The sequence below is a fragment of the Salvelinus alpinus genome, chromosome 2 (assembly GCF_045679555.1).
Source record: "Salvelinus alpinus chromosome 2, SLU_Salpinus.1, whole genome shotgun sequence".
Classification (NCBI taxonomy): Eukaryota; Metazoa; Chordata; class Actinopteri; order Salmoniformes; family Salmonidae; genus Salvelinus; species Salvelinus alpinus.
Window position 1 is genome coordinate 60,400,348 of NC_092087.1, and position 18,720 is coordinate 60,419,067.

Below are 18,720 nucleotides of genomic sequence, written 5' to 3' on the forward strand. Positions count from 1 at the left end.
CTTGTTTTTTAAATTTACGGATGGCCTGGGGCACACTCCAACACTCAGACATAATTTACAAATGAATTTATATGGAGTAAGAAGTACATCAATTTCTTTCGGAATGTGTGAAGTAAAAGTAGTCAAAAATGTAAATAGTTATGTACAGATACCAAAACACATGCATATTAATTAGGCACACACACCGATTTATATGCACATAAATGTACACACTCCCATGCCTGCATGCATGATCACATACATACTGTCCCACAAACACACTTTGAGCAGAGCAGCAGAGGGCATAGTCAAGCGGTACCAGCTGCCATATTGGTGTACATCATCTTCTGATTGAAGACTTTACACCGAGTGTTGGGAGTCTCCTAGTTCATGGTCTTTCAGGCAAACATTTGCAGAGGACAACATTGAACATGACTGTGTGTGCGCGTGCGTGCGTTATGTCAGCGATGCTTCTTTCCGCTCTGCCTGACAGAAAGTCCACCCTGTCATAGACAATAATTACACAGATCGTTGTGCTCTTGCTGCAGGGAGAGGTGAGGGCCAAATATCTGAAAAATTCTGCTGCGATGAGTAAGGACCGATGTTCTATGGAATGGTGGTCTGCATGTGTTACGGATGATCTTGAACAGGTGAAGCTTCCTGGAAGTTCAGTTGGAGCAGGATTCAAGGCAGCTGCCAAAAGGCCCTTTGCTAAGTGAGAGTTAAACTGTATACAACCTTATTCAAAAAGCTATTACATTGGGATTTTTTCTCATCAATCTAGACAAAATACCCCATAATGACATAGAAATATATTTTTTTATAAATGTTTAATAATTTACTTAAACTGATATCACATTTACATAAGTATTCAGACCCTTTACTCAGTACTTTGTTGAAGCACCTTTGGTGACAGAGCTTGAGAGGATCTGCAGAGAAGAATGGGAGAAACTCCCCAAATACAAGTGTGCCACGATTGTAGCGTCATACCCAAGAAGACTTGAGGTTGTAATCGCTGTCAAAGCTGCTTCAACGAAGTACTGAGTAAAGGATCTGAAAAATTACATAAATGTCATTTTTCAGTTTTAATTTAAAATAAAAAAAAATTGCAAAAAGTTTTAACTTTGTCATTCTGGGGTATTGTGTGTAGATTTGATGATAATTTGTTAAACTTTTAATCCATTTGAAAATAAATCTAATGTAACAAAATGTGGAAAAAGTCAAGGGGTCTGAATACTTTCAAAATGCGCTGTATATTATTGTCACTGGCAGACTCTATAATACTCAATTGATCCTTGTAAATATCTAAGCGCCAAATTGGGATTCCGATAATTTTTATGACCTCGCTCTTTTTAATCTTAGGAGGCGATTTTAATTGCTGGCTTAATCATTCTTTGGATTGTTCAACAAACATTAGGACACCTTCTAGGTCTGCTAAAGTTATCCAAACTTTTCTTGAAGAGTTTGCCGTTACAGACCCATGACCCAATACATTTTCTCCCATGTCCATCACACTGATACCCGTATTGATTAATTCTTCAGACTACAGACTTCTCCCCTCTGTATGCTCATACAATTCCATTGTCATATCCGATCATGCCCCTCTGACTTTAGAGCTATCAGTTGGTGGTGGGACTGAGCTTTGTGTACCTTGGCATTTTAATACCCGCTTGCTGTCTGATGAAAGTTTTGTCAACTTTCTGACTGCTCAGATTTGTTTTTATAGTCACCAACGACACCCACGTCGTTTCACCATTTGTTCTGTGGGAGACTTTTAAGGCGTTCATTAGAGTTCAAATGATGTCATATACTTGTTTTGAAAGAAACAATTGGATAAAGAGACTCTTAGACAATACTTATGCAACCTCATTGCCAAATTGAGGAACTGCTGATTAAGTTGCGACATAATAACTATGAGTATTGTGACAAGGCAAGTAAATTGCTTTCTCATCAACTTGGCCATGCTTCCTCTGCTCAACAAATTTCTCAAATTCAAACACCTACAGGTGCAACAATAGATATAAATAATCAGTTTAAGGACTTCTATGCCTCTGTATACACTTCAGAACAGTCTGCTGACCCCTCGGCTCTTGATACATTTTTTTATACTCTAACTGTCCCAACCATTGATTCAGTCTCCAAGCTTTAATTGGAGGAACCTATCACCAAGAGATTTCAGATGCGGCACGTGCAATGCAAGGTGGTAAATGTCCTGGACCAGATGGTACCCAATATAATTTTACAAGAGGTTTCTGGATAAATTTGCCACGCTCTTGATTAGTATGTTTATTGAATCCTTTGAATCACTCTCTCCCTTAATCCTTAACACAGGCCGCCATTTCATTGATATTGAAAAATAATAAATACCCTCTCTCCTGCTGGTCCTATCGCCCAATCTCACTGCTCAATGTGGATGTTAAGCTCTTAGATAAACTATTAGTTATGCTTTTGTAGTTGGTTTTACCATCTGTTATTTCCTTTGACCAGAAAGATTTTTTATAAAAAATAGACAATATTTCTCAAATATCAGAAGACTTTTTAATGTTTTGTATAAACTCCCAGAGATTCTAATCTCTCTAAATGCTGAGAAGGCTTTTGATAGAGTGGAGTGAGGCTACCTTTTTTATAGAAACATTTGGCTTCGGCAAAAAAAATCATTGCTTGGATCAAGTTGCTACACACTTCTCCACTTGCATCTGTCAGAATGAATAACACCCACTTTCCTTTCTTCAGAGGCACTAGACTGGCGTGTCTAATGTTTTCCTTTCTTTTTGCTATTCCCATCTAGCCCCTCGCTATTGCATGTTCAGAGGTGACATCGAATAAAGGGTCCCACTTTATGCTGATGACTTGTTATTCTATCTGAAACCCAGATATATCCTTACCCATTATGCTATCTGTTCACAATGCATTTGGCCTCGTCTCTGGTTACAAATTCAATCTGAATAAGAGCGAGCTCGTAACTACCCATTACACACATTGCCTTTTCAGAGTAGTTCTAGACAAATGCACATACCAAGGGGTACATGTCACGGACAAATTCTATAATTTGCGTGAAAAATATTATCTCCGACTTAATCTGTAATAAAAAAAAATCTATGGATCTGCAAGGTGTTCCTGCAATGGCCTAAAGCCTTAGGGAGCATAATTTTCAGGTCTATTATTGGGCTGCCAATTTCCATGTAATTCAGTACTGGATCCGTGCAGATACCCCACATATCATTCCAGCATGGTTGAAAGAATCTTCCTCGTGTATGCCATCCTCACTGGCTGCTTTAGCGCGTTCCCCTATTCATTCTTCTACTTCAGGTTATACCAAAAACATTTGTATAAAAACCACTCTCAAGATCTGGAACCAGTTTAGACGTCACTTTGGTTTGCGTCGTTCCAACAACTCTCAGCTAAATTCCACCTTCCAAATAGTCATTTCTTTAGATATTTACAAGTGCGCAGCTTTGTCCATGACATGACCTTTAAATTCCCCACTCTTCCTGTGGTTCTTCCACTGATGCATTTTTTCCCACCATCCCCAACAGTGAAAGGTATTATTCCCAATTGGCACCCTTTTTTCTAAGAGACAGTGAGCAAGACGTATAACACATTATGTTCAGTGCCCAGTGACTCTGTGACAGGTTTGGACTGTACATTGTATCAGCCTCAGCTATGTTGCAGTAGAGCCACTTATCAGCAGTACATTACATTACAATACAACTTTATTGTCCATTAGTTAGAAGAAAGTATATGCAAAGTTTTGTTGGCTTTATCCTTTCTTCTCTGTGGGTGATTTGTTGGAGGACTTACCTTGACTTTTTATTCCCTTCTGGCTAGCTCCCTTTTTGGGAGTTTTTTGAACACCATAGCTCAGCTCTGATTTGACTCTAGCAGGACAATGCGTGATTCTTAAATGTCTCTGCTCAACCAAGGTACCCCTGGCATAAGCAGTGACCCAGGGTAGTCCACTGTTTCACTCCCTCATCCCTCTGGGGTTGTGGAGGCAGCTGAAAAGGGAGAATCGCTTGGCGGCTCTATCCGTATGAATATGAATGACGAGCTCAGCTTCTCAGCAGCACACTCACACAACTCACACAGTCTTGCGTCGCATGAAACTGCCTAAGTTGTCTCCAGCTCTACAGTGTCAGTGGGAGGATAAACCCTCAGCTGCATCAGCTTGCTGTCTTCACATATAGAAAGAGAAAGCGAGAGAGACAGTAGAGTTTGAAGCGCCGAGTGGCTATTATCAGCAGTCTAAAAAGAGTCATGTTGAAGTCTGGGAATTGTGCTGTCAGATTTTTACCTTACTGGTCATTTGAACACCTTCTTTTCCGACCGCCACAGCTTTTTCTATACCAATACGAAACCTTAGTCGTAAAGGAAGAAAAAAAAAGGGACCTGGGATTTGTCAGTGGTGGTAGAAGATGTGTGTGTGCTTTTGTGTGTGTTTTAATGTTTAGTGTGTTGTGTTTAAACACGTCTAGCAGAGGCAGCCCGTGTACCAGCAGGAGCTGGTTACAGCCACCTACTTAATAATTGAGCTTTGTTGGCCTACTAATTAATTAGCTCAATAATTCAGTGTGCAGGACAGGAGACTTATGGTACCGCCTAGTGTGGTCTCAATAAAAATTTCCATAGCCTATACTAGAGGTCGACCGATTATGATTTTTCAACACCGATACCGATTATTGGAGGACCAAAAAAAGCAGATACCGATTAATCGGATGATTTTTAAAATTTATTTGTAATAATGACAATTACAACAATACTGAATGAACACTTATTTTAACTTAATATAATACATCAATAGAATCAATTTAGGCTCAAATAAATAATGAAACATGTTCAATTTGGTTTAAATAATGCAAAAACAAAGTGTTGGAGAAGAAAGTAAAAGTGCAATATGTGCCATGTAAGAAAGCTAACATTTAAGTTCCTTGCTCAGAACATGAGAACACATGAAAGCTGGTGGTTCCTTTTAACATGAGTCTTCAATATTCCCAGGTAAGAAGTTTTAGGTTGTAGTTATTATAGGAATTATAGGACTATTTCTCTCTATACCATTTGTATTTCATATACCTTCGACTATTGGATGTTCTTATAGGCACTTTAGTATTGCCAGTGTAACAGTCTAGCTTCCGTCCCTCTCCTCGCTCCTACCTGGGCTTGAACCAGGAACACATCGACAACAGCCACCCTCGAAGCAACGTTACCCATGCAGAGCAAGGGGAACAACCACTCCAAGTCTCAGAGCGAGTGACGTTTGAAACGCTATTAGCGCGCACCCCGCTAACTAGCTAGCCATTTCACATCGGTTACACCAGCCTAATCTCCGGAGTTGATAGGCTTGAAGTCATAAACAGCGCTTGAAGCACAGCGACGAGCTGCTGGCAAAACGCACAAAAGTGCTGTTTGAATGAATGCTTACGAGCCTGCTGGTGCCTACCATCGCTCAGTCAGACTGCTCTATCAAATCATAGACTTAAATATAACATAATAACACACAGAAATACGAGCCTTAGTCATTTTTAGAAACACGAGTTTGGCCAGTCTTAGATTTGACGATCAAGCGGTGAGTTATGCATGCGTAGTTTGTTAATTTACCCTAGCAGATGCTCTTATATTCACATGCTCTAACCACAGTCAACACATCTATTTTGTAACAACAATATCATGGAATGAAATAATGGATATCTTTTCACCCCTACCCTTGTCCCTTGTGCAAATGTAGTAAGATTAGGGAGGTAAGGCCATAAATTGGCCATAGTGGTGAAATAATTACAATTTAGCATTTAAACACTGGAGTGATAGATGTGCAAGTAAAGATACTGGGGTGCAAAGGAGCAAAAAAATAAATAACAATATGGGGATGAGGTAGTTGGGTGGGTTATTTACAGATGGGCTGTGTACAGCTGCAGCGATCGAACAGCTGATGCTTAAAGTTAGTGAGGGAGATATAAGTCTCCAGCTTCAGTGATTTTTGCAATTCGTTCCATATTTGTCTCTTTTTTTATTTTTTATTTTTGCTGACCCCAAAAATTATCCGATCCGTGACTAAAAACCGTAATCCGAACCGTAAGTTTTGTGATTTATTGCACCACTACTGTTCACTGTGATACTCCAATACCTTTTTGCAAGATAGTATCGGGTCTTGGATCAACAGGCTCCGAGACAGCTTCTACCACCAGGCCATCAGACTGCTGAACAGCTAACCCTAGCTGTCTCCCTGCTCAGACCTGCACCTTAGTTTCTAAGGTGCAAATAGTCTCGATCGGCAATAAATACAGTGTAACATTTGTTTGTAAATACCTATTCTATTACTTGTTATTTTTGAATTGACTCTTTTGATTGTTGTTATTATTATTCAATAGATTCATTTACTGCATTGTTGAGGGAGCGCATAAGCATTTCGCTACACTTTTTATACATGCTGAAACTGTATGTAGCGAATATTTTATTTGATTTAAAGGCCGATAGAAGCTAGCTTTTCCAAGTAGACTTATTGTGGTTTTCCATGTCGTCTGTTCTACCAATCCCTGGAATTAGGTGATCAGGATTGGCCTCCTCTGAGGATACACCACCTGACTCACACAGGAGAGGGAAAGGGAGTCATTAATGCAAAGTTGCCATTTTTGTCAAACAATTCTGAATTGAGATTGGCATGCGAATAGTGTCAAGACCTCGTCAGAGAAGGGATAAAAAACGACTGACACAAGTCTGTGAGGAAGATAATTTTTACGCAGGTTGAAGTTCATTGTCACGAATCTTACCCTGAAGGCAGAACTGAGTGATTTCCGCTAGATTATAGTAATGCATAGATTTTTTGGGGGTGCCTTTTGGTCTTAATTTAAGGTTAGTGTTACAAATGCACGGAGGCTTGTTGTGCAATTAAACTGAACGTCTTTACTTGAGATCAACATGTTAAAAACTCAGTCATCCAAAATAATGATTAAATTAAGATCCTACATCTGTATATTTCATTCATACAAGCGTTTCAAAGCCTGAGGAGAGAGATGCAAAACCAAGAAGCATTAACTCATTGACAGTTCAGTATTTTCTACCGGTGAGAAGCGTGTCCCTAAAGCGTATCACTGACCGCTCATGAACCCAGAGTGCTTGTTGTGGAGACAGATTTAATTTTCAAGCAACTGTATGCTCTCTCAGCTAGGTAATGCTCATGAGGTCACACCGTAGCAAAATGGTTTACAGTAGTTTCTTCCCATTTTATTCAGTATTCTTCTGTTTGGTGCTTGAACACTGAACATGTCCCAGCTCTGACCTGAGTGAGCTTGTAGAACCTCTGTCCAATGCCTGGCTACTTATCTTACCTAAAGCCTTCTCTCCTCTCCACAAGGTGATGGATGGGGATAGATTGGCTTGGGGAAATGGATTGTGGGACTTGGGCTGATGAGGTTTAAGAGTGTTTGCGAAGTGGAAAAGGTAGAATTAGTAGGGGTTGAGGGAGCGGCTAAATCGAACGAGCTGTGTGTGTTATAAGAGGCACCCTCGTTAGCCTTATTTTCTCGTCTAATTCAGCATGACTGGCGACGCTGGATTCATTTCAAACGGGATGTGAGTGAAAGCGATTCTCTCTGTGTGTGTTTGTGTTGAGTCTGTGTGTCTCGCTCACTCATTTAATCGGTCTACTATGTCTTATGTCCTCGATCCTGTCCAAATGGATTTGATCTATTGACTTCAGGTGTGTACGTGTGTGTGTTTGTTTTTCTGAGCCAAGAAAAATACAAAAATGTGTCCCATTGAGTCATCTAATGAAAATAAGAATATGGCTGCTTGGCCTTTGTCAGGACACATTTGACCTAAATTGGAAGACAAATATTACATGACAAAAACACTGTCCTGATACTGTACATCTCTGTTGACTGCCAAATTATTGAAAGCTATATTTGGCTATTATTCATGCCTATTGGAGTGAAAGTAATAGCTTTAGCATCCGAGCCGTATATTAGCTTGCCTAGCTCGGAAATGCCGCAGGGGGATACAAGAAGAGTACACACAGTATGTTTGTAAACGCTGTAATTAAATCTTAGATGATGACAGTAAATTTTATGGGAGCAAACTAAGATCTTATCTAAGTGAACAGAAAACAGACGCTTTAGCAGAGTTTGTCCCCATTGGTGTATATCATGCTAGAAACTGTCAGTTTCGATTGAAAGTGGGTATAAATGTATGGTTCTAATTATCCAAAGGGTACGATTGGGGCTCCGGAAATGGATAAAAGACTGGAATGTTTTAGATGGGTCTTGAGTATTATCACAAGATGGGTGCATATCTTTATCTTTATCAACACTAATACTCAACTTAACCAGAAACCACTGATCCAAATGAATGAACCCTGAGGATAATCTGTCCAAAAAGCTTATCTTTATAAAGAGCTATGTAAAGATTACTTGAGAAATTCAACATTCAATCATCACTCGTTTTAAATATACTGTACTGTAGCCTGGTGTCCATTTTCTTTACCTTTTCTACCACAACAACATTTCAAAACTGATATTTCCAAAGATCTCTTTGTTGATCATATCATCTTAAAATTCAACTAAACTAGCTAGCAAACTCACTATGTAGTTGCCCAAAATGGCATTTTTTTTTTTTTAAATTAATTAAAATTAAATGCACATTAATTACAGTACAGTTGTAATCTGCCAGCAATACATATTAATTGCAGGGCCCCTAATTCTCAAATGAAATCCTGAGGTGCAAACACTTCAATTTCTTCTCTGGCATTTTTTTCTAGCGTAAACAACATCCTCTTTGACTGTAGCGACTGTGAACGCATTCTAACTCCGCATTCCACCTCCCATTCATTGCCCTTAGAAACATGCCTCTCAGTTCATTAAAACATTATTGATGAAAGTGCTACATGGGAAACTCTATTTGATAAACAATGTCTCGACAGAGAGCCTAAAGAAACTCAGCTGCTGGAAAACTTCCCAATTACATCTCACTGTCTACTAGCATTAGGGATGAAAAGCCCCCATTTTTACGCTAGCTCCTCTCCTATTTGCAGTTGTAGCAGCAGCTTCAAATGATAATGAAACTGTTGCTTATCTGCTGTGGGCAACTTATCAATAATGGATCAAATTGGTAGGCAACATTAATTAGAGGAGATGAAGGGCTTTGGCTTGTTTTTCTTGTCACTTTACACCCCCCCCCCCCCCCCCCCCCCCGCAAGAAACAGACACGATGCCACGATGGTGGTTGTTTGACACTTTTGATTTGGAAAGTGAAAAGTTATTTGTTACGTAGTGTCCATATTAGGACAGCCTCAATCTCAGTAGTGAGATTAGGGGTTTTGATTAGGAAGACTGGATTTATTGACGTAGAAATACTGTGGTGTTTTCTTTTGGGGGGGGGGGGGGGGATTTAAACCCAAGTCATAATCTGTCTAACAAAAGATCATTGACACCAACTCCCCTCTCATTTTAATGGAATAATAACCCATTCTTGTGCTCTGATTTTCCCATTCAGTAAACAGGCAAGTCATTAACTGCCAATGAGTGTTTAGTCCTTGGCTTATGCAATTTTATAAATTAGATTAAAACCAGAAGCAAGCTTTTCATTTAATTGGAAAAAATATATCCATTCATGTATAATACAACAACTGTATTCCTTGCCACAGTAAACTGTCAAGTCAGCACAGCCTAGATCAATCGATCCACGCTCAAAAACACTTAAACTATGGGTGTAATTGAAAAAACAGAGATAAAACACAAAAAAAAACTAAGAATTCCCTTTGAATCCTCTCATTGCAATTAAACCACACGTCTCAAAGAGTACATTTAATTAGACCGAGTTTAGTCTTGCTTTCTCAATCCATGGCTTCTGGCTAGCATGAAGCCTAATGCGCTGGAAAATCATTATTTAGCGGGGATGAAATAATGATGTGAGTATATGGCTTTATCGTGTTTACATATGCAACCCTTCTCTTCTCGTCATGTCCTACAGGCAGTTGTTCGTTTGAAGAGCACTACAGCAGCTGTGGCTACAGTGTGGCCCTGGGGACCAATGGCTTCGCCTGGGAGCAAGTCAACACTTGGGAGAGGCCCACTATGGACGCGGCTGTTCCCACAGGTACACAACGGGGCTTCCTCCTCTCTCCTTCCTTTATTTTCCCCTATCTCCTCTCCTCACCCCTTCTTTTTTTGGATGTGTGTGTGTGTCTTGCTTTCGTCAGCGCATCTTTCTTTCTTGTCCTCTCGTGGACAATTATATCTGTATTTTGGCTCTCCTCCGCTTTCACTCCCTCTCTCTCTCACAATCCCTCTTTGTTTCTCTCTGACTGATCACCTATGGTAGGGATGTCAGTGTCAGCTCCCCAGCTTCACGGGGTGCCTTCTAGTGTTACACCACTGACATTAATCCAGTTAGCAGTTGAACACACTGCAACTATGTAACAAATGGCACCCTATTCCCTACATAGTGCACTACTTTTGACCATATCCCTAAGGGTCTTCCTCTGGACCCTGGTGAAAAAGTAGTAAACTATTTAGGCAATAGGGTGTCATTTGGGACACAGACTGCCAGTACTGTAGTAGAGGCTTGTTATATTTGTCTACTGTGCTGACTGCTGAGCAAATTTCATTGAAGATCGCACAAAGAAGGCATATGGGGCAATTTTTTGCATTTGGTGCAAATTCAGGTCGTGTGAAAATCAGAAGCGCCGAGAACAACGTGATCAAAGTCTCTTTTTTTCGGCATGGCAAAACAGGGTACTTCAGATAAAAATGTGAAAAAAAGGGGCGGTATAAATAAATAAACAACAGGAACCTATTTCACCCATATTCCTTCATTTGTGTCATCGGGAGAGGAGCATCTAATCAAAGGCATCACTGCATGCGTTAATGTGGAGGTAGGTACCTCATGTGTCTGCCCTTCTGTGTGTGTCACCCACAACAGCTGAAATGCATGAGAGACAAGCATCTTCACTGATCGTGCATGGCATTTCATACAATGTACCGTTGAACAGTGCTGGACACAGTAGGCTCTACATAAAAAGAGAGTGAGAGCAGTGAGGCTCAGCGACTCAGGAGGGGCTCAGGTGATGAGGTTATTCCCATCAGTGCAAGCTGTCCTCCTTGTCACCAGGGCTCTTTCACCGCTTCAAAAAGAGTGCCGTTCCGAGGGAATGGGTTCAGTTGTGTTTTTCTGCGTTTGTTTTCTTCTCCTTCCTTCTATAATGCTCATGTTTGGCGCCAGGATATTACCTGGGATAGGACATCGGTTGGTGGCGTTAAGAAGAGGTTGAGCAGTCACACAAAGTCTCTCAGACAGACCACACTCCTTAGAATATTACTTGAAAGCCACAGATGACACGCTGAGTATAAGAGCCTTATCAGGTCTAAGCTCTTTTCAACTCAACTTTCCCACTACTACTCCACGGTTGAGGCATTTTATGGTCAGTTCTATTCTTGGAATAAAGGGGACCTGTCTACTTAAAGGTGTTCAGTCCTGGTGTCAAGACCAAGAAGCAATATTACTTTCTGTCACTGTGACTACTGAAAGTGCATGGGCCGGTTTGCCGTATAGAGATTAAGCCTAGTCATAGACTCAAAAGAGCTTTCAATGGAGGTCCTTCACAGAGAATAATTCTTAGTCCAGGACTAAGCCTAATCTTCCTAATCTGTGTCCTGGAAACAAGCCCTATGAGTGCAGATTAAAGTTTGCGACAGTTGACTAGTATGTGATAGTTGTTGACTCAAGGGAATAAAGTAATCTTCTTGCACTCTGTTCCCATCATATGCTGTTCCCATAATAAAAAAATAAAAAAAAACATTTTACCCCCTTTTCTCCCCAATTTTCGTGGTATCCAATTGCTAGTAATTACTATCTTGTTTCATCGCTATAACTCCCGTACGGGCTCGGGAGAGACGAAGGTCGAAAGCCATGCGTCCTCCGAAACACAACCCAACCAAGCCGCACTGCTTCTTAACACAGCGCGCCTCCAACCCGGAAGCCAGCCACACCAATGTGTCGGAGGAAACAGTGTGCACCTGGTTTCCTTGGTTAGCGCGCACTGCGCCCGGCCCGCCACAGGAGTCGCTGGTGCGTGATGAGACAAGGATATCCCAACCGGCCAAACCCTCCCTAACCCGGACGACGCTAGGCCAATTGTGCGTCGCCCCACGGACCTCCCGGTCGCGGCCGGCTGTGACAGAGCCTGGGCGCGAACCCAGAGTCTCTGGTGGCGCAGCTAGCGCTGCGATGCAGTGCCCTAGACCACTGCGCCACCCAGGAGGCCCTGCTGTTCCCATCATTGAGTCTTAATTTTCCTTTTGTTGATATTTCACTCTTCAAACACTCCAAATGGCACTTTAAATTGGTGGCCGCGGTGGGATTTGTCCCATGTCTCTCGGGACAATGGGCAAGGTTTCTTCTGTTTGCATGGCGGACTTTGTGTGCAATAGTGCTTCTCAAGAGAGGGGATATACTAATCACTGGTCATGGCTTTTGTTAGAGTCCATTAGGCTCTCGCCGCTACACAGTAGCTACGCTTAGAGTCCTTTTTACACCTCTCTCGCTACAAAAGCAGTATCTAGTGTATAAGGTACAAGTAAATATCACTGTGACGTGACATGTTTTGTTGATTTGTCACTTTTGTCAGAGATTGACTGCAGAGTGATTGCGGACAGGGAGTTTCGGGAATTGTTGCGTTCTCCGCCCATTTGCACGTCTCTCTGAAATCTGCTCCCACATCTATCTCCATTATTACCTCTTCAAGTGGAGCTCTGGCTGAAAAAAAAAAATCTGAACCAATCACCAGAAACATGGCTGAGGACCGTCATTTTGATGTGACGTGTTTACTCGACTGGGGAAACTGTGGAGTTTGAAGCCTATGCCAAAGGACTCTGGGATTAGTAATGGACATTTGAATTATAGGTTGTCAACAGCCCAGTTGCATTAATTCCTTGTGTTATTGGTCTGTGTAAATCTGATGAGGGTAAAGGGGTTAAATTACTCGTCTACTTGTTTTGTTCTTGGTGATGATTTGAGTGCTCTTGTCTGACTTGCAGACTTGATTGTGTTTCTGATTTGAGCGTGGCAGGCGGGCGAGGGTTGGAAGTGGAGAGGGAGCCGCATTGATAAGAAATTGACAGGGAAAGGGGCCACAGGCACGCTCTCTCTCTCCTCACATACAGTGACCATCTCCTGTCAATGGAGGTGAAATTATTACTCACCATACTCACAGGACCTCTTAACCAGACACGGTAACAATGCTGATTAGATAAGCAGGACGGTTCACAACTCACCCTTGCTTTTTTGTGCTATTTTTAACAGTCACCCCCAGAATTCACCTGAGCCATAATGGAGGCAGAGTTACGGCCAAAGGTCAAATCGAATGGGTTATTCATTATCACTGAAGTCGGGAAGCTGCACCAGTACCCGGCGGATACCGCAGATCCATGGGGCCTCATCCCAGCTGGATTGAGTGTCACTCTCTCTAATGAGCACATTATTATGAAGATAAATGGATTATCACCTCTTGAGTAAACCCTGAATAAATTAGAGTCTGCGAGGTAGCTGTCATTGTGAGACAGTGTGCTGGGACTAGGAGATAAGAGAAGGATGTGTACCTACAGTCGGTTTCCTAGACAGAGCCCTGGGATAATACCCCCCAGCCTCGTTTTTCTTTGAATGTCGGGTTTAGGTCACCTACATGAGACCGCTCGCAGTCAACGAACCCCTTATAGGTTTTATGTTTATTTGTCTGAGAGCAATAGCGTTTTTTATTAGACACTCACTGTTGAGGGATAAAGCGAATGGAAATAATTTTATTTGGACACTCTGATTGATGACTTAACCTCTGCAAGCAAAAAGCCACAAACACAAAGCCACAAATGTGGGTGCCCAGTTGCTGCTGTTTGGTTTTCTAATGAAAAAGAGGATTTATGAAGAAAATCTTACCCAGGCCAGGTAAAATCCAAGAGTCATGTCTGTCTAAGGTTCTTTTGGTGGCAACAGGGAAATGTTCTGATACACATGCACACTTTCAAGCATGCGCATTGCGCACACACACATGCACGCACACAACCACACACACTTCCAGTCTGTGTGAACTTTCCTCCTCTCCCCTCACGTTGCCCTACCAAGACTCCGGTGATAGCCTTCGAGACGGGAAGAAGGGAATCATAACACGCATCAATTTTGGTTTCACGTTCCCAGGCACTAAGAAGACAATGTGGGCCCATCCTCAGAGCGACGGGCTGCCAATGAAAACCCAGCAGTTTGCTGCCAGGCTCAGAGCACTCCTTCACTTCCCCCCCCCTTTACTCCATCACTGGGGACCCCACACCTCTGAGAATCTCCCTTCCCTATCCTCTTTATCTCTCTTTCTCTCTCTATTTCTCCATCTCTCTCTCTCTCTTGCTCTCTCTCTACTCTCTCACTCCTCTGTCTGTCTCTCTCTCCCCTTTCTCTCTCTCTCTCTCGCTCACTCTACCTCCCTCTCCCCCCTCTTTCTCTACCTTATCCACTCTCCCTTAAGTCATCACAGCCGATGCTGACCCGTGATTTTCACTTAAGCGTAGTCAGTGTGTGACTCCTCGGCTGACTTACTTACTGTGCTGTACAGTATGTTGTATAATGTCTGTTACAGGTGCATAGGTTTCAATATAAGATTCATAGAATGTTATGTGGGATGTGCACTAGAAGCATGTAGAATGCTGTTTTTGTCTGTGGGTTTGGTATACAAAATGGTAGATACCCTTGTGCGCCTAAACTCAGGTTATCAAGGAACGATATCTTAGTCTGACCTCAATATGACAGCAATACAGGGATCCATTTCTGGAAACCTCACTCCCCAAAGAGATTCATTTATATATTGATCCAGCCTCAAAGAATGAAGTCAATTAATTCCATTGTTGGAGGATTTTGTGTTATGAAGTGTGGCCTGTAATAGCAATTACAAGAATTGGAATTGTATTATCATCACACAAAGATAGGTTTCACCACAGATGAATTCCAGATGGGTGTTGATGGTGAGATTAACTCAGTGATGATATGAGTGTTTAGATCTTGGAAAAAATCTTAATTTCATTGTCATTGAAGAGATAGTATTGTGGTTTGAAATACATGATCAATTATAGTCTAATACCAGATTTGACTAGGTTGCACTTCAACCAATGGAATAGTTCCAAAAGTGCAAACGCTGCCCATCTGGCACTTCACACAGGCTCAGTCAAATACTCAACATTTAAAACAAGTAACAAATACTCAACAAGTAAAACAAATACTATTTGAACCCAGGTCTGCCATACTATGGTTGTAGTTATTGGCATCATTGTTAGATTGTATCTTGAAAAAATGTTGGCTAATGACTGGTGTGTGCTATAAGACGGTGTGGTCCATTGAATGGCAAAGTACTTCTCATAACACAGAGAAATCCTGCTCTTTCCCCATCACGACAGCCCACTATCTCAGGCCTATATTGGACTTTGCAACCCCCAGGCCCTTAGCACTACTTCAATGTGGCGTTCTAACTGACAACATGTCCACTCCTGGATTTGCTTCGGTTATGCTGGGATACCTTAAGAGCTCACTGTACAACCAATGAGATGCCACCATCAGTACGCACCCCGCAGCCATATAATAATATTCCTCTTGTGTGACATGGGGCTAGAGCACCCCGCCAATCTCAAAGGTGTCTAGGAAGAATGGGCAGCATAAGTCACTCAGCTGCCATTGTTAGACTACAAAACATTTTAAAAGCCACATCATATGGAAGGAATCGGTCCCCAGAGAATATAATACGTTTTACGGTGAGAAAGGGATGGCATTTATGAGCCGACACGCTGATAACAACTAAGTGTTGTATGGTGGGAATGAGCTCTGTTGACATTTAAGGGGCCGCTTTGAAGGAAAAAGTGCATAAGGATGTTTATCATGGATATTCCAATGGATCCTTTGTGTTTCCCCGTTGGTTTATAGAAGTAGGCTACTTGTATATTATACTGATATGTTTTTAAATGATTATGGGGCCATATCTTGAGGATAGGTTGAAAGAAATGACTCCTGTGGTGAAATGTAGTCTGTTTTGACCATCTCACTGTCTTAGTCTTTCATTGCTATCTACTCATAGGTTGCAGTAAAAATGTAATATTAAAAGTGTCATCATCAGTAGTAGAACCAACCCCATCAAAGTATACGTCTGGTTTCATTTGACCTGGAAGCCAATCTGGACCAGCCATAGAGAAACAGTCAAACTGCCAAAGCCAATGCCCTACTTAGCCATCACTACATTCATTATACAAGTGTGTTCACCATAGCCTGCGCAAACCCACTGCATCAGAATACTACATGCAAAACGAGTTAGCGTAAGTAGTAGCAACCCTGAGTGATACAGTGCTAGTGTGAATGCTTGATAGCTTTAATTATACATAATTGCAGTTCTTGACAGTTGTTGATATTACAACCCCACATTAAGTAGTTAAACAGAAAAATAATGAATGTTATTAATGTAATCAGGTTTATTTTCCAGTTATAGTTATGCCGTTAGGGATAAATCTAGTGTGATTGGCTTGTTCTGACTGGGCTATAGACAGATGGTTTGGCCTTAGCTGTCTCCATCACTGGCCTCTATGGACAGTAGCGGCCGTGCTGCTCTGAGTAACTGACTAGCTGTCCTTGTTTTAAAGAGGTCTGCATGTCCCCCCAGGTGAACAAGCACAGTTTGTCTCTCCCTCTCCGTTCATTCACTGTCTGCACCACCACCACTACAATATTCCAGTCACACAAACACACACACGCATGCATGCACGCACGCAGTGACAGAGACAGACATAGACACAGGTACAGAAACACGCGCGCACACACACAAAAACAGTGGTGTAGTGGAGGGTATATGCTGTATACCCACTTATTTTTCAGTGGGCATTGCGTATGCTTACTTATTAATCCCCATGATTCGTATTAAAGTAGTGTAGTGGAGGTATATGCTGTATCAATTAATAAGGCTGATGGAACAGATAAGAATGTTTTAGCTTAAAATGTATAAAAAATATTTTTTATTCACATTTTCACCGCAGCAAGGTGGTCAAGCGTGAATGGAAAATAAAAAGAGTGATTTGCTTTGCGGGAAAAAACTTGACATTCGCACTGCACATGTGAGCGGTTTCATGGACAGAGATGGAAATATCTGTTAGAAATTGGGAAAGAGTGGAGATCTAAAGATGCAACTATCATGGGTTGCTAATATGACTAGGATAATGCCTTTGGCTGCTAGATAATATGAGGAACTCTTTAAAATAATTGCCTCCACGTTTCTATAGTGGGATTTTGGCTATAGGTTACTTTGAAGCAAGGTAAGACATGTCTGATAGTATGACGTCAACTGTCAAGGTTTCAAACAATTAAGGAACAGGAAAAATATAGTGACGCTAATGATAGACCTAACCGTCTTCTGGTAGATGGGAAGGCTTTCCCAAAAACCTTCTCAATTAAATGTTAATTAGCTATAAAGTAGCCTATGCTTACCTGACAGAATGATATCATGATTATTTGTATCAATTCAGTGGCCATTTGTCTTGCAAACTCCATCTCATGTGCTACAGAAACACCACTAACCAAACAACAGCGCTAAATGCCTGCACACATTAATTAAAAGTTAACTACACTCAAAAAATCAGTCTCACATCATGTATTTGTTTATTTAATATCTAGAGTAGAAACAGTTCCTCATTTTTCTCTGAATCTGTTCAGTGGCAGTGCAATAAATGCACGGCGACGTGTGGGACTTAAATCATGCTTAATGAAACAAGTGTTTGCAGCGTTGGCTATCGCTCTCGGCGATAAAGAGGACAGTTCGGCACAGAGTTGTGGAAGGGAGCTCCTCCTTTCAGTTTGGAAGATTAATATGATGGAGAGGAGGAGGTGGAGGACTCTGCAAAAGTGGGAATAGTGTTGGGAAGTAGCCTGTTTCTGTGAGAGGGAAATATTCCATGCCTCTCACTCTCACCTCTTGTGCTGTACCCATAGAGTTAGAGGACTCTAGATGAATATAGCCTGTTTTAGCATAGATATTTCCATTGAGGGCTTCCACCGTTTTTTAAGTATTCATCTGGTTGGGGATTCCTATGGGTTGGGAGCGATCAACCAATGATCAGAGCATGGTCTTCTCCAAATTGGGTTGCTTATGGTTAGTAAATGGCTTTAAGCTATATCACCACAACAATGATATAATAACTGCAGGTGGTGGTAAATCACCAATATTAGCTGTATGCTCATTTCAAATACAAAAGAAGGAAATGTACTACTTTAAAATGGAGATACACTCAAATAAATCGTAAGATTAACGTATTTTCAATTCCAGCATAATCTAAGTGTTTCCATCAAATATAATTCAATCATACAAATCCCAAATAAATTCAATGAATAATATTAACTTGACTTAAGTGGTTCCATCATATGTAATTAAATAATGTAAATCCAACATAAATCAAATCTATAATATTGACCTGATTTTAAATTTGGATTACTATAATTTGCTGTTGTCGAACCAATCCATGTTAGTTTTGCACTTTGCAATTTCGTGTCAAAATTCCATCCAATGACATTGTGTAAATCATACTCAAACTGGTTAAATAAATTCACCAATAGTCAGACAAAAGGTTTAATGCAGTTCCTTCCCACATAACGTAACATTCAGACAGTGCATTTAACAGAGGTAGTAGCGAGGATTCAGTTGAAACAACTTCCAACACATATTCTGTCAACTGCTCCCTTTATCTTCCCAGT

General features: G+C 41.2%; 1 protein-coding gene across 16 annotated transcripts in view; it reads left to right on the top strand.

The window, feature by feature from the left end:
• ptprt (protein tyrosine phosphatase receptor type T) overlaps positions 1-18,720 on the top strand; it is a 487,625-nt gene that overhangs the window by 98,350 nt on the left and 370,555 nt on the right. For all 16 annotated transcript variants that reach the window (XM_071386753.1, XM_071386649.1, XM_071386662.1 and 13 more), the window contains exon 2: positions 9,937-10,062. In XM_071386753.1, the coding sequence (XP_071242854.1) occupies positions 9,937-10,062 (126 nt within the window). The remainder of the gene's footprint in view (positions 1-9,936; positions 10,063-18,720) is intronic.